The sequence below is a fragment of the Chiloscyllium plagiosum genome, unplaced genomic scaffold (genome assembly GCF_037043375.1).
Source record: "Chiloscyllium plagiosum isolate Xiang-an unplaced genomic scaffold, Cpla_swu_hap1 HiC_scaffold_37, whole genome shotgun sequence".
Classification (NCBI taxonomy): domain Eukaryota; kingdom Metazoa; phylum Chordata; class Chondrichthyes; order Orectolobiformes; family Hemiscylliidae; genus Chiloscyllium; species Chiloscyllium plagiosum.
In genome coordinates, this window is record NW_028270175.1 from 28,675,524 (window position 1) to 28,691,322 (window position 15,799).

Genomic DNA, 15,799 nt, shown 5'->3' on the forward strand with positions numbered 1-15,799 from the left:
GGGTGCATGATGAGGAGCTGTGCTCCTGCTCCTCGGATGCTGCCTAACCGGTTGTGCTTTTCCAGCACCACACGTTTTGACTTTGGTCAAACATGAGCTGATCAGGGAGAGTCAGCATGGCTTTGTTAAAGATAACGGTGTTCACTGAAATTTTGAGGTGGTGACCATTAGGCAGGTGAAGTTACACATGCAAATAAAGGTACAGATTCCCAGAAATCATTCAAGCACATTAATGTGAATACACACAAAACTGACAGTAATCTTGGACTGCATATTATTTGAGAATTAGGAGTAGGGATAGTGGACAGATACAGAAACTAGAGGGTTGTGCTGGGTGCACAGGAAACCCACATCAATTCCAAGGACCACACCCTCCCTCCAGCCAGGACACCCACCCCAGGACCCAACACTTACTCCTGCCAACAGACATGGCACACCATCATTCTGCACCCCCACCCCCAATGCTCAATCTTCCACCCTCACCACATAACCCAACTTTCCTCCATCTGTTCAAAATCCTGGGGCCCCAATGGTCAACCCCATTCTCCCCAGAATCTGATAGCCTCCTACCTCCTCCAGCAGAAACATCAATCCCCACCCAGTATGGACATTCCCCCATTGCTATCTCACTGTTGGGCCTGATACTCCTACTCACACCAACTTACCTTAACTCTTTACCATTTATGCTGGCCAGCTTGTGCCCTGGCATCCAATTCATCTGACACTCTACCTACTTGGCACCCGAACCCACACACTTATCTTGTACCTTTACCCTTTAATGGGGCTGGGTGGAGTGGCTGTCCTTGCTGCTGCGCACTTAAAATATAAATCACAGAGTAAAGCACCAAGTGCCCTGAAAAGGCGGACATGGTTTAAATTCTTGCTATGATCCTATGCTGCAAGAGAGCTGTGGGATTGTGCTAATGCTCACTATTTCTGAAGGAGCAGTAATCAGAATCTCCTGCCGGGAACGCAAAGCTGTGTACAAACGGAACAAAGGAGGAACAGAGTGACAAGATGACTCTGATCACCACTCCTTGGAAAAACGGCCCTACATGTCTCTAAGGAAGGAGACAATGTTATCAACGGCCTGTTTCCCGGATGAGAAGGTCAGGTAACCATTATCAAAGAAGCTGATTATCCCGTGGAAGCCATCTTGAATATGGTACCAGGACACTGGAATGCCATTGTCTTCCAATCGTTTCTTGAACAGCAATCCGTCATCCCGTAGTACGTCAAACTCACAGGTCAAAATGTACGCTGGTGGGAGCCTGCTAATGGCAGCATCACTGGCAAGGAGTGGGGCAAAGGTTGGCTCTAAGCTGGGCTTCACAAGATCATAAACCTCATCGACATGGGTGAGGGCAAGGTTGGGCTTCTGATCTCCGACCTGAAAGTTGCCTGGGATCAGATCTGGGTTTAGCCACCTCCTGTATTTAGATTTGACTTCCACAGGTAGATGGTGACCTGACAGCACATCTTCTGCAATGGACATGTCTCCGTTCAGATACTGCAGGAAGAAGAAGATCATGCGTGTTCGAAACAGGATGGGCACAAACTGGTTTTGTCGGTAGGAGGGCAGGTTGAAGTCGATCATTTGAAGGGCTGGGTAGATCAGGACCTGGGCGCGGAGGGTTGGAACATCCAAGCTGTCCTTCATGGAAGTGACTCTCAGACACACGGCGGCAACCAGGTTACCCCCAGCACTATCCCCACACACAACGACTCTGTTGCGGTCAACTCCATAATCATCTGTGGTCTTGAGGAAATGCAGAGTGGCATTTAGGCAGTCCTCAAGCTGAGAGGGGTACCTGTACTCAGGTGCAAGGCGGTACCTGGGAAACCAACAGGGAAACATTAGGCCAAGAAGGGTTTGTTTTTATTGTAACTTGTTGAAGTGCTCATTTCTACAGGGCTGGGCCGCATTAAGGTTGAAGAAAGACTCTCGACTGCATGAGTTGGTCAGGGCAGATTTGACAGTCTGCTGTTATATGCCTCTGACCATGTGACCTTTCAACCTTGGGCTACAGAAATGGCTTCAGTGCCAGGTGGATGGTGCAGTGGGGGGCTCTTGTCTGCGTTCTGGAGGTTTTCAAGAGTAGAGACAAGAAAGGCAGATGTGAAGCAATGTCAATGTTGAACACAGGAACATAGGATTTAGGAGGCCATTCAGCCCCTTAACCTTGTTGCATGAATTGTTAGGATCCTGGCTGATCTTGCCTACTTTCCTGTCTACCTCCAATTGCTTTGTCAGTCAAGAATCTATCCCATTTGGCCGAAAAAAAATTCAATGACCCAGCCTCCACTACTTTTTGCAGACGATTAATAGCCATCTGAGAAATAAAATCCTAATTTCTAATTTAATGGGTTATTCCTTATTGTCCTCCAGTTCTAGACTACTCCACAAGCGAAAACATCCTTTTAGATCCACCCTGTCAGGTCCCCTCAGGCTCTTAAATGCTTCAATAATATCAGTTCTCATTCATCTAGATTCCAATATTTATAGGCCCAACCTGTCCAACTTTTCCTCAGAAGAAAACTCCCTCACCCCAATAATTAACTAAATGAACCCTCTCTGAAAGGCTTCCAAAGGGAGTGTTGCCATCTAGGGGACGGCCTAGTAGTAATGTCACAGGACTCATTCAGCTAAACCCAGGCTAATGCTCTGAAGAAATGGGTTCAAATCTGAGTAGATAGTGAAATTTGAACTCAATTTTTAAAAACAAATTGGTGTAAGAGCTAGTAGCCTAATGGCAAACATGTAGTCATTGTTGCAAAAACGCATATATGGTTCACAGATGCCTTTTAAGAAAGGGAATCTGTCATCCTCACCTGGTCTGGCCTACATATAATTCCAGACCCATGGTAACTGCTTACCTTGATCAATTAGAGATGGGCAATAAATGACCAGCATCACCCACAATTGGATAATAATGTGTACGCAGTTAAGAATTGAGGTGATATGAGTGCAACTACATTGAAGAGGTGCTTTCCACCAGATAGCCTAAATCATGAAACCCCAACTTCAAGGGTCAGGGACAGAGGTGAGTGTAGTGGCTATGACTAAGGGGAAGGTGCTGGGAAAGTTGAAAGGTTTGAAGGTGGATAAACCACTCAGACCAGATGAACTGTACCCCAGGGTTCTGAAGGAGATAGCAGAGGAGATTGTGGAGGCATTGATGGTGATCTTTCAGGAATCACTGGAGTTAGGGAGGTCCCAGGGAACTGGAAAATAGCTAACATAACACCCTGTTTATGAAAAAGGCAGGCAGAAGACAGGAAACTACAGTCATTTAGCCTGACCTCGGTCATCGGTAAGATTTTAGAGTCCATTATTAAGCATGGATTGCGGAGAACTTGGAAGTACACTGTAAAATAGGACTGAGTCAGAATGGCTTCATCAAGGGAAGATTATATCTGTTAGAATTCTTTGAGGAGTGAACAAACAAATTAGTCAAAGGGGAGCCAGTGGATATAATCTAGTTGGATTTCCAGAAGGCCTTTGGCAAGGTGCCACACAGGAGACTACTAAATAAGACGAGCCAAAGGTGTTAGGGGTAAGGTAATGACATGTTTGGAGGATTGGCTGACTGGCAGAGAGCAGAGAGTGGGGATAAAGGGGTCTTTTTCAGGATGGCAGCCAGTGACTAGGAGAGATCTGCAGGGGTTAGAGTTGGGACCACATCTATTCACATTCGACATTAATGCCCTGAACAAAGGAATTGAGGGCATTGTTGTTAGTGTTCACTTAACACAAAGGTAAGTGGAGGGACAGGTAGTGTCGAGGAAGCAGGGGCGGCTGCCGAAGGACTCAGACAGGCTAGGAGAGTGGGCAAAGAAGTGGCAGATGGAATACAATGTGTACAAGTGAGGTTTTCACATTGGTAAGAAGATTAGAGGTGCAGATTATTTTCTAAACAGCAAAGGTTTTCAGAAATCTGAAGCATAAGGACTTGGAAGTCTCAATTCAGAATTCTCTTAAAGTTAACATGCAGGTTCATTTGGCAGTTAGAAAGGTAAATGCAACGTTAGCATTTATTCCAAGAGGACTTGAACACAAGAGCTGAGATGTACTGCTGAGGCTGTACAACACCGTGGTCAGACCGCATTTGGAATGTTGCGAGCAGTTTTGGGCCCTGTATCTAAGGAAGCATATTCATCAGGGGATCCAGAGGAGATTTACAAGGATGTTCCTGGGGAAGAAGGGCTTGTCAATGAGGAGCAGTTGAGGACAGTTGGGTCTGTACTTGATGGAATTTAAAACAATGAGGGGGGAATTTCATTGGAACTTACAGAATACCAGGAGTTCTGGATGGAGTGGATGTGGAGAAAATGTTTCCAGGAGTAGGGGAGAGGGACAACACCTTTGAACTGTGATGACAAGGAGTTTCTTGAATGGGAGGGTGGTGAACCTGTGAAACTCATTGCCACAGAAGACTGTGAAGGCCAAGTTGCAAAGTGTATTTAAGACAGAGATAGGTTCCTGATTAATAAGGGGATCAAACGCTAATGGGAGAAGACAGAGAATGGGGTTGAGAAACATATCAGCCATGATGAAATGGCAGGGCAAATTATATGGGCCAGATTCTGCTTCTATACATCTTATGGTGTTATGGTCAATTTTGCTATGGAAATTTAATCCTGTTTTTACAGCAATCAATAATAGCTTCATGATCGTCATTACAGAGACCAGCTCTCATCTTTAGGTTACTAATTTGGTGTGCCATTCAGAAAATAGCAAAAGTAAAGGATGTGGCCTAATTTCTGCTCCCTATGTCTTATGGACTTATGGTCCTCTGAATAAGAATCGGATATACATGGGGTAATAGCAGCAGAATGAGCACAGATGTGTGAGTATGACAGACACAAAGCCCCACCATGTATCTGAGAGGAACATGGAGGGTTGGCTGTGCTTCCATCACTGTTAAATAGCTTTCTAACTGTCCTGGCTTTCAACTAAACGATAACCAGAGGGCCTAGGCGTACGTGCCGTGTGTTCAAATTTGTCAAGCCAAGAAAAAGAAGGATTAGACAGGAAACGAAAGCATTACTTCTGAACGAAATAGAGTGGAGGTGGAAGAGAACTTAGCTTCCACTCTGTCTGTCATGTGTCCCGGAACAGTGCTGTGCTGGATTGAGGTCAGCCTGGCATTAGGAATTTGTCAATTGGATGAAGGACTGTGATCCTATCCAAGCAACAGATACTCACTCCACTGACACCACAATCGACTCAGTTTCCTTGGCGATGTACCGGCACAAATTATCATATTCATCTGAGAACGAAATACATACACATTAGTTACTTTCTGTCAAAATGAGGAATCCAAGTACTGGGAAATGGAGGATGTGACTTTCCAAACAGCTAATGGCAGCATTAAATACTACTAGGACAGAGACTGTACGGGATTAGATACAGAGTAAGGCTTCTTCTTACACAATCCCCATCAAACACTTCCAGCACAAGTACAAAACAAGATTACATACAAAGTAAAGCTCCCTCTACACTGTCCCCTTCAAACACTCCCAGGACAGTTACAGCACGGCGTTAGATACAGAGCAAAGCTCCCACTACACTGTCCCCTTCAAACACTCCCAGGAAAGATACAACACGGGGTTAGATACAGAGTATAGCTCCCTCTACACAGTCCCCATCAACCAGTTGGAGAAAACGCTGAAGGAGAAAATGAATCTCCACTTGGAGACGTAAGGTTTAATCAGGGATAGTCAGCGTGGCTTTGTCAGAGGGAGGTCATGCCCTCATGAATTTGGTTAAATTTTTCAAGGAGGTGACCAGGTATGAAGATGTGTGAAGGTGTGAGGCAATGCAGTTGATGGAGTTTATGTGGATTTCAGCAAAACCTTTGACAAAGTTCCACATGTGAGACTGATAAAGAAAATAAAAGCTCATGGGATCTGGGGTAACTTGGTAAGGTAGATCCAAAATTGGCTTATTGACAGAAGACAGAGGGTGGAGATAGAAGACTGTTAGTGTGACTGAAGCCTGTGCCCAGTGGCATACCATGGGGATCAGTACTAAGCCTCTTATTGTTTGTAACATATAGAAACTATAACGAAGGAAATGCGGGATGAATGATAAGTAAGTTTGTGGGTGTTACAAACATTGGCCGGATGGTTGACAGTGAGGAAGAAGATCTTAGTTTACAGGAGAATATTGACAGATTGGTCAGATGGACAGATCAGTGACAGACGGATAAATGTGAGGTGATGCACTTTGTAAGAAGGAACAGGACAAGGGAGTGCTGAGTGAATGGCAGGACAGAGGAACAGAGAAATCTTGGGTTGCTTGTCCATGGATCCCTGAAGGCAGTAGGACAGGATAATGGGGTCATTAAGAAGGCACACGGATTGCTTGCCTTTGTCAGGCACGTCATAGATTATAAGAGCAGGGAGGTAGGAGCTGTACAAGACTTTGGCTAGGCCACACCTGGAGCACTGTGTACAGTTTTGGTCACTGCACTATAGGAGAGATGTGATTGCACTGGAAGGGTTGCAGGGGAGATTCACCAGGACATTGCCTGGGATGGAGCAGTTTAGCGGTGAAGAGAGTCTGGATATGCTGAGATATAGAGAAGGCTGGGGAGACTTGGCAGAGGTGTATAAAGTTATGAGGGACATGGACAGGATGGATGGAAACACGCTGCGTCCCATAGCTGAAGGGTCAATAACTAGTGGGCATAATTTTAAAGTGAAACCACACAGTTTATTGTGGTTTTGAACAATTTTTATTTTACCCAGAGGGTTGCAGGGGTCTGGAATGCACTGCCTGGGAGGCTAGTTGAGGTAGGAAACCTTTACAAAGTACTTGGAAGACCAGTTGAAATGTCACAACTTTCAAGGCAATGGGTCAAATGCTGGAAAGTGGGATTAGAGTAAATTTAAATGACCTTTTGTTGGCCTATTCTATACCAGACCAGCTTACGATTCGCTGACTATGCTCGTGGATATTTATTAACACCTGCCTCAGAGCAGTGGGACTTCGGATTAAAGTGAAAGACTACGTTAACCAGGGGACAGGTCTTTCGCACTTACTTATGCTGCCAAACACCCATCCACCACCGTGGAAGTACAAGATCCCACGCCTTTTCTCCGCCGATGCTGACCTCAGCTGGTAAACCCTGACGGGGACACCATCAAATTGGAGATCCCGGATGATCAGGCCAGTCCCTTCCTTGGACATCCTCCTGAGGGTCTTGGCATGTAGATACCGAACAACAGTGACCTGTGGTCCCAGCCCCAGATTCTGTGCGATCTTTCCCTAAGTGGAGGGGAACGGGGATAAAATATACCAGAAACTTGCATTTATATAAAATATGCACCTAACTTGCCTTTAACATCATAGAAGTGAAATCAAGGCACTGCATCAGAATGTTTGCAGATACAGTGTCAGGTGGGACAAAACTCCCCATCGGATAGCCTGGACGAAAACCCTCTGAACTTGGGAGAGGAGTTTGTGGATTTCACATTTGAATTAAGATTCACTGAGCTCCCTGACTCAGGCAGACGAGGCAATCTGCAAGCCTGGGGGCAGCTGACTGGACAGGGGCTTAAGCTAAAGGAAGACCCCTCAAAGGCCGCAGCAAAAAGATAATGAACAATATGGGGGGTGTGGGGGGGGAGGGAAGGGAGGAAGCAACCTGTGTAGGACCCTGCACAACAGCAACTCCGAGATGTGACCAGAGCCGGAAGGGGTCAGGGTCAACCCAAAGAAAGGGACAGATCGACCGGCTGGAAGGGAAGTTTCTGGAGCTGACTGTACAGGCTGGAGGTGGCGGGGGTGGGGAGCAGGAGGACTAGGACCCCTCGCTGAGGACAAGCACCGGGCTTGTCCAGAGTAGGTACCCAAACAGGTGTTTGCTGGCATCTGAGGGGCAAGGGTCCGATAGCAGCAGCCAGGAACTGTCAGCCACTGCTCAGTCGGAAAATTAGGGTTCAAGGACCATCTTAAAGGAGGGGCAGAGGTTTAGGGAGGGAGGGACGCAGGAAAACACGAGTCCAGGCTGCCAGTGTTAGAGAGGTAGAAGACAGGGATTGACAAGTGGTTAGAGAGCTTGAGGGTTCTCACAATGGTGAGGCAATCACCTCGTGGTAATATTGCTCTGCTATTAATCCAGAGACCCAGGTAATGTTCTTGGGACGTGGCTCAACCAGGGTGGAATTGAAGTTCAATAAGAATTAATGACAAACGTGAAATTGGTGTCTGGAAAAATACCCATCTGGTTCACTTGTGCCTTGTTTGGGAAGGAAATTGGCCTCATGTGATGTATTGGACACTGAACTGCCCTCTAGGGTCTTGCTAGGCCATCACCTATTAACCTCTGGGCAGTTCGAGATGGGTAAAAAGTGCTGGCCTAGAATTCATGGCCACGTCCTGTGGGTGAGTTTTTTTTTAATGTTGTCGGGCTGGAGAAGGTCCCAGAGATGGGGGAGGGCAGAGGCTAGGAGGGATTTAAACACTGGGACAAGAATTAAAACAGATTGAAAAAAATTGGAAAAGAAGAACAAATATCGCCAACAACAACACCCCACCCCTTCTCCCATCTCACTGCCAGCAGCAGCAGATTTCCTGCCCTAAAGGAGGGGCATTAGTGAACCAGATAGATATTTACAATAATCAACAGTGACTATCTTAGGCTAATTTTCTTAATGATTCAAGATTTACCACCTACCCCGGTGGGACTTGAACAAGTCAAAAAATTGTGGTGCTGGAAAAGCACAGCCGGTCAGGCAGCATCCGAGGAGCAGGAGAGTCGACATTTCAGGCACAAGGTCTTTGACATTCCCGATGAAGGGGTTATTCTCCTGCTCCTCGAATGTTACGGCACGGGGTAAACTCCCATCCCCTGCTAATTGAAACCAGCAACACAGAAAAGGTTTACACCGTGCAGTAATCTGTGAAAATGTGAGAGGCCAAGGGCTATTTAAAGTAAAAATTAACAACGTTGTTTCTTAAAGTATTACAGGGAAAAATTAACTCACAACTATTTACAACTCCTTCCTCTAACTTATCGTTTATTTTCCGTTCGATAATACTAGTCCGATAAAACCCCGATTAAGATTTACCAAAAATTCAAATTTCAAACCCAGCCAGCTGTGAAATCTTCCCTTTGTATCTTTCTCTGTTGATTTTCTTCTCAGGGTTTCTCTTCCACAGGTTGTTGATCGATAAAGGTTGCCTCTAAGAGAGCTGTGTTTCGGACAGCCTGTACGTGCTGGTGGCTTGGCAGTTCTCTTTCAACTGTCCGATTTTCCCTGGTCTTATACCCCCAAAGGATCGGATTGTGTCACTGGCTTTTAATATTGACAATATACTCAATTCAAACTTGATTGGAGTTTGGTTTTCTTAGGGTATAATTTAAACTGATTGGCCTAATTCAAATTTGTTTTTGTCTCCAGGCAACCAGCTACACTAGCTGCTGGACCAAAAGGGTACATTGTATCTTGTTCAGAAAACTTGGTGCTGTCAGGTAATTCTGCTTGCTTTTAACTTTGTTAAGGCTACAGTACACCCACATCTTCATAACAGGATGCTGCCTGACCGGCTGTGCTTTTCCAGCGCCACATTTTTTGACTCTGATCTCCAGCATTGGCAGTCCTCACTTTCTCCCAGGAACTTGAACCAAGTCCACAAAACATTAAACTGGCATTTTGGATTACCAGTCTGGTGACATTATCACCTTCCCATTCATCTAGCTCCTCCTAGTTGAGGACCTATTCAGTGCTCAATACAATGGCAAGCCTCTTTGATCTAAGAACATATGAACCAGGACCAAGACTAATCACATGGTCCTTCGAGCCTGCTCCACCATTCAAGATGTTCATGGCTGACTGATTTTAACCTCAATTCTACATTTCCCCATTTCCTGATCATCTTTCCTCTCCTTTGTAATCAAGGACTTATCTGCCTCTGCCTTAAAAATATTTAAAGACTGTGTATATACTGCCTTTAGGGGAAGGGAATTCCAAAGATAACCCTCTGAAAATGTTTTCCTCATCTCCATCTTAAATGGGTGAACCCCTCCCCGCCCCCCATTTCTAACCCATAACCCCCTGCTCTAGATGCTCCTACTAGAGGAAGCAGCCTTCCTACATCCACCTGGTCAAATCCTGGTTGGACTCTCTGCCTCTGCTGAAGGAATGGGGTGGGGAGGGGAGTGTGGGTGCCTTCAAAAGGAAGACAGGCATCACTCTTGTTTCCAGTGAAGTCCTGCTGTGTATGCAGCATTGTTGGTCAAAGGGCTTCCCTGCTCCCGCCACCTATTTGACTTTGATCAGGCCCTGGATGTATGTGGCTTTATTGACCCAGCCTTTCCTTGGCTGCATGAAACGCTCCTATTGTACTGTGACCTTGAACAAACTCAAAACAAGTGAAACCTTTTGTTCAGCTCCTTTTGATTAATCAGCCAGTTAGAGACCTGAGGAGAGAAACAGGCAGCAACCCATAGGGAGTCTCAGGACTTTTCAGTCTTTAATAAATTAAACATATCTCCTCAAAGCCCAACAGTAAATCTTATTACAGCGAATAATTATTGCAACTCTCCCTTGCTAACATTCTCGTTCCTCAGCACCAGATTGGAAAGCTGAGTCTGCTGGGCCTAAATCCCTCCCTTTGTGACTGGATCCTGAACTTCCTGACCGGGAGACATCAGTCAGTCCGGATTGGGAACAGCATCCCCAACACCAACACACTGAGCACGGGGACCCCCCGTTCACCCAGCTAGCACAGGACTGCGCAGCGATGCGTAGGCCGAATCACATCATCGAGTTCGCTGATGACACGACTGTAGCGGGTCCCATCAGCAGGAACGATGAGTCAGCGTTACAGAGAGGAAGTGCAGCAGCTAACGGACTGGTGCAGAGCCAACAACCTGTCTCTGAACGTGGATAAGACAAAAGAGATGGTTGTTGACTTCAGGAGGTCACGGAGCAACCATTCCATGCTGGCTCCCCTGTGGAGATCGTGAGGAGTACCAAATGTCTTGGCAGAGAATCACACCTGGACCCCCAACTCCAGCTCCATAGCCAAGAAAGCCCAGCAGTGTCTCTATTTTCTGCACAGGCTGAGGAAATCCCACCTCCCCACCCTCCATCCTCATCACATTCGACATACGGTTCATTGAGAGCACCCTGAGCTGCTGCAGCACTGCCTGGTTTGGGAATTGCACTGACTCGGATTGTAAGACCCTACAACGGATAGTGAGGACAGCTGAGAGGATTATCGGGGTCTCTCTCTCTCCCTCCCCTCCATTACAGACAGTTACACCACACGCCGTAAAACGAAAGGCTGACAGCATTGTGGAAGACCCCATACACGCCTCACTCAAACTCTTCTCCAGCCTGCCATCTGGCAAAAGATACCGGAGCATTCGGTCTCTCACGGCCAGACTACGCAACTGTGTCTTCCCCCAAGCTATCAGGCTCCTTAACACTGTCTGATCGGACTCTTTCCCAACTGAAATTCTTTGCACAATTTCCAATTGCTGCTAGAAAACTGTCTATTATTCATCATTCTTCTGCTACACAGGAGCTTGTGTGTTTTGCAGGATTTTAATCCATTCATAAAGTCCACCATATCTATCACTTGTTAGTGCACTTCGTTGTTTTTAATCTGTAAGGTAAAGGTTAAACTCTAACTGATGGCACACACTACAACAGAACACCACGGAATGTGAAGCTCCAGTAATTGAGATTCTGCACTGGAAGTGTGCAGTCAGAAAAATTCATCTTTAAGTCTCAGGGTGGTGTTTGCCTTTAAGAGACCAGTCTGGGTAAAATGCATTTGCTTCCTGAAAAGAATTGAATGTTTAATCAGCTCACTGAGACAAGGTACGTATCATTAAACTGCTCTGTTGTAGCTTGCAAAGTTTCTCCAAGTGTTTCTTACCAAAGTGCCTAATGCCAATTGCATGCCGTAGATGAGCCTGAGTTTACCTGGTCCCTGGATACCTGGCGGCATTACCGACTCAGTGAATACAGTGTAAATCACTCCAGAAACCAACAGCACAAACAAGCCCACCACAAGAGCCAGCATCATAGTCAAAGTCCAAAGCACCAGATCCATAATAAGGTTTCGGAAAATAGGTCTTTCAACAGACTCAGTGAGCGTCCAGACAGGCTAGAGCCTTGTCCTGCTGGTTAATGTCCACACTCTACTGTTCAGTGCCCTTAGGGCTGCTAGGAACTCAGGAAGAGGAATTACCTCACTGCTAACTCAGGAACTGGAAGTGGTGTGTGTTGGGAAATGTGTGTTTCATTGACCCATTGAATGCCAACAGCAGAGAAGGAGTCTCTCTGTAAGAGGGACTCAGCTAAGCTGTACTCCTCTGCCTTTTCCCCTGTAACCCTGCAAAATGGTCAGCTTCAGATGGTTATCGAATCACACTGTCCTGCTCTGTTTCAGGCTGATTGTTAGTGATCTGTCCAGGCTTTAAGTGACGTGGGCTACGGTGAGAAATTTGTGAAAATCACGTGAGATGTCGAGTAAAGCCTTTCTGATGTTGGGAGTAAATTGTGGTATTTTACAGTGAGTCTAAGCCATCGAGATGAGATTCTCAGCAGTGAGTAGCGAGAGGTTTATTCAGAGGGTTTAGCACTCATTATCATCCTCATTAATATTGAATCTCACCCCACTGATGTGCAATTCCCTGTTCCCCACACTAGACACCAACATGATAGTCAGAGAGGGTACCAGGCAACTCCAGCTCCTTGCTGCTGGTTCCTGGGCACCTCCATCTTGGATGTCAGTAGCTAACATCTCAGGGCACACTCCATGGGCAGTGACCATGGGCACACTGGAAGCTGCCATCAGATTTGTGCCAACCTCTCCACCTCATCATGGCACATATCTGATCCGTTTGCGGGGCCCTTCTGAACTTTAATGCTACATTTTGGAGCCCGCTTTGTAAAGCTGCTTCACTGTATGTGCAGGGACATGTACCCAGCTCATAACCTGCAGCAACCTACATGGCAGGCACTGATCGCTTATTCTCCCAGCCTCACTCACTCACCTTCTGCCTTGCCATGGTTTTTAGTGCACACAGGTGGCTCGTCAATGTTGTTAACAAGTGGGCGTCCATCCTGCTGTATGCCACCTTGCCACATCAGTGTTTCAGGAGAAAGTGAGGTCTGCAGATGCTGGAGATCAGAGCTGAAAATGTGTTGCTGGAAAAGCGCAGCAGGTCAGGCAGCATCCAGGGAACAGGAGAATCGACGTTTCGGGCATAAGCCCTTCTTCGGGCTTATGCCCGAAACGTCGATTCTCCTGTTCCCTGGATGCTGCCTGACCTGCTGCGCTTTTCCAGCAACACATTTTCAGCCCACATCAGTGATTCACCCGCATCAAGTGCCAACCCAGGACAGACTGCCCACGTTTCAAAGTTTAGCCAAGTCTCAAAGTTGAAGGAGAACTTGGCACAGTGGCTGGGCGGTTAGCACTGCAGCCTCACTGTGCCAGAGACCTGGGCTCAATTGCAGTTTGGATGAGTGTCTGTGTGGAGTTTTGCATGTTCTCCCCATGTCTATGTGGGTGTGCTCACGGAAACAGACCCTTCGGTCCAATCTGTTCATGCCAACCAGATATCCCAACCCAATCTAGTCCCACCTGCAAGCACCTGGCCCATATCCCTCCAAACCCTTCCTATTCACATACCCATCCAAATGCCTTTTAAATGTTGTAATTGTACCAGCCTCCACCACTTCCTCTAGCAGCTCATTCCATACACGTACCACCCTCTGTGTGAAAAAGTTGCCCCTTAGGTCTCTTTTATATCTTTCCCCTCTCACCCTAAGCCTAAGCCCTCTAGTTCTGGACTCACCCACCCCAGGGAAAAGACACTGTCTATTTATCCTATAAATGCCCCTCATAATTTTGTAAACCTCTATGACGTCACTCCTCAGCTCCAGGGAAAACAGCCCCAGCCTATTCAGCCCCTAGTTCTGGACTCCTCCACCCCAGGGAAAAGATTTTGTCTATTGGTCCTATCCACGCCCCTCATGATTTTATAAACCTCCATAAAATCACCTCTCAGCCTCCCACGCTCCAGGGAAAACAGCCCCATCCCATTCAACCCCTCCCTATAGCTCAAATCCTCCAACCCTGGCAACATCCTTGTAAATCTTTTCTGAACCTATCGTAAATGCAGGGTTACAGGCATAGGGTCGGGGCTGGGCCGAGGTGGGAAGATCTTCAGAGGTCATTGCAGACTTGCTGGGGAGAATGGGCTATCCATCTGCACTGTAGGGACTCTGTGATTCAGTCAAGTCAAAGGAGATATATTTCAGACAGGGGGTCCTGGCATAGTATATTCAGGGCAGCTTCCAGTATCAGCCCAGGATCTAAGGCATGGTCAGCCAGTCCATGGGGCAGGTCAGGGTCAGTATCCTCTCGTCATAAAGGCAAAGGTGTCAAATGTAGAGCAGCCCAGCCTTCATCGTGGCTGTCTCAGCCCGATCATGTATCACTTTCCCCTGGAATGAGACATAGGGAGGGATTGAGTGCGAAGAAAGTGGCTGGTGCAGCTGGTGAAAGTAGTGCAACGGCAGTGAGTGAGTGAGTGAGGAGGCCAGGTATGGTTAATGTGGCCCAAAGCAGCAGGAAGGATCATCACCAGCAATATTTAAAGCGGGCGTGCTGTGTTTATGAGAGTCTGGGAAGTAGGAGCAGGAGTGGGCTATTCGGCCCATTGAATTTTCTAAACAATTCAGTAAGATCAAGGTTAATCTAGTCTTGGCCTCACCTTATCGTTCCTGACTGCTCCTCAGAACCTTCTCTCACTCAGTCTTTAACATATTTAATGACTCCCCCCTCCATCGATCTCTGGGGAACAGTATTCCAAACCTTCAACCAGGAGAAGAAATTCCTCCTCACCTCCACCTTAAATGAAACAGCCCGAGTTCTGAAATGTTGCTTTCCTAATCGTGGGGTACCAGCTTAGTCACTGGCTTATGCAACATGGAAGGTTGGTCCAAAAGGTAATTTGGCAAACTGGATCCAAAACTGGCTTATAAAGAGGTGGCAATGGGTGATGGTGGAGGCCTGTTTTTGTAGAGTCATAGAGTCACAGAGACGTACAGCACGGAAACAGACCCTTCGGTCCAACCCGTCCAGATATCCCAATCCAATCTAGTCCCACCTGTCAGCACCCGGCCCATATCCCTCCAAACCCTTCCTATTCATATACCCATCCAAATGCCTCTTAAATGTTGCAATTGTATCAGTCTCCACTACTTCCTCTGGGAGCTCATTCCACATGAAAAAGTTGCCCCGTAGGTCCCTTTTATGTCTTTCCCCTCTCACCCTAAAGTAGTGAGACGGGTTTGGATATGGGTGGGATGCTCTTAAACGAGGATCAGTTTGGATTTAATGACCTGTATGACCTGCTCCCAAACTGTAGGGATTCGATAATTCAATGAAGGGGGTGTGCAGAATTTGTGCAAGGACCATTATTGCTTGCATCCACTAGGTGGAGATATAGGATCAATCAGGAACTTGGTAACACCAGGCTCCTTCCCCAAAATGTGGAACATTAAACATTGCCACAAAGTGGCTGAGTGAATGGCCTGTCTATCGAATGTTATTTCAGTATCACATGCAGCGTTCGTAGGAAATAGCATTGGTTACACTGCAGAGGAAGCTTGCTAGATACATGATGGAGATGGATATGATGGTAGGGAGGAAGGTTGTGTGAAGCATAAACAGCATGAAAGAGACGGGCTGAAAGGCCAGTTTAGGCGATTTTATATATTCCATAATGGCAGCTGATTGCCTAACCTGGGGCTTGGA

General features: G+C 46.6%; 1 protein-coding gene across 3 annotated transcripts in view; it reads right to left on the reverse strand.

Annotated features, from left to right (window-relative positions):
• aadacl4 (arylacetamide deacetylase like 4) overlaps positions 1-15,799 on the reverse strand; it is a 27,565-nt gene continuing 11,766 nt past the window's right edge. For 2 of the 3 annotated variants that reach the window (XM_087980544.1, XM_087980545.1), the window contains exons 3-5: positions 7,051-7,276; positions 5,210-5,273; positions 1-1,835 (exon numbers count right to left, since the gene is read on the reverse strand). In XM_087980544.1, the coding sequence (XP_087836670.1) occupies positions 1,052-1,835; positions 5,210-5,273; positions 7,051-7,276 (1,074 nt within the window). In that variant the 3' untranslated portion in view covers positions 1-1,051. Of the gene's footprint in view, positions 1,836-5,209; positions 5,274-7,050; positions 7,277-11,902; positions 12,187-15,799 lie in introns of those variants that run through there. The other variant, XM_043675647.2, reaches the window with a different exon arrangement.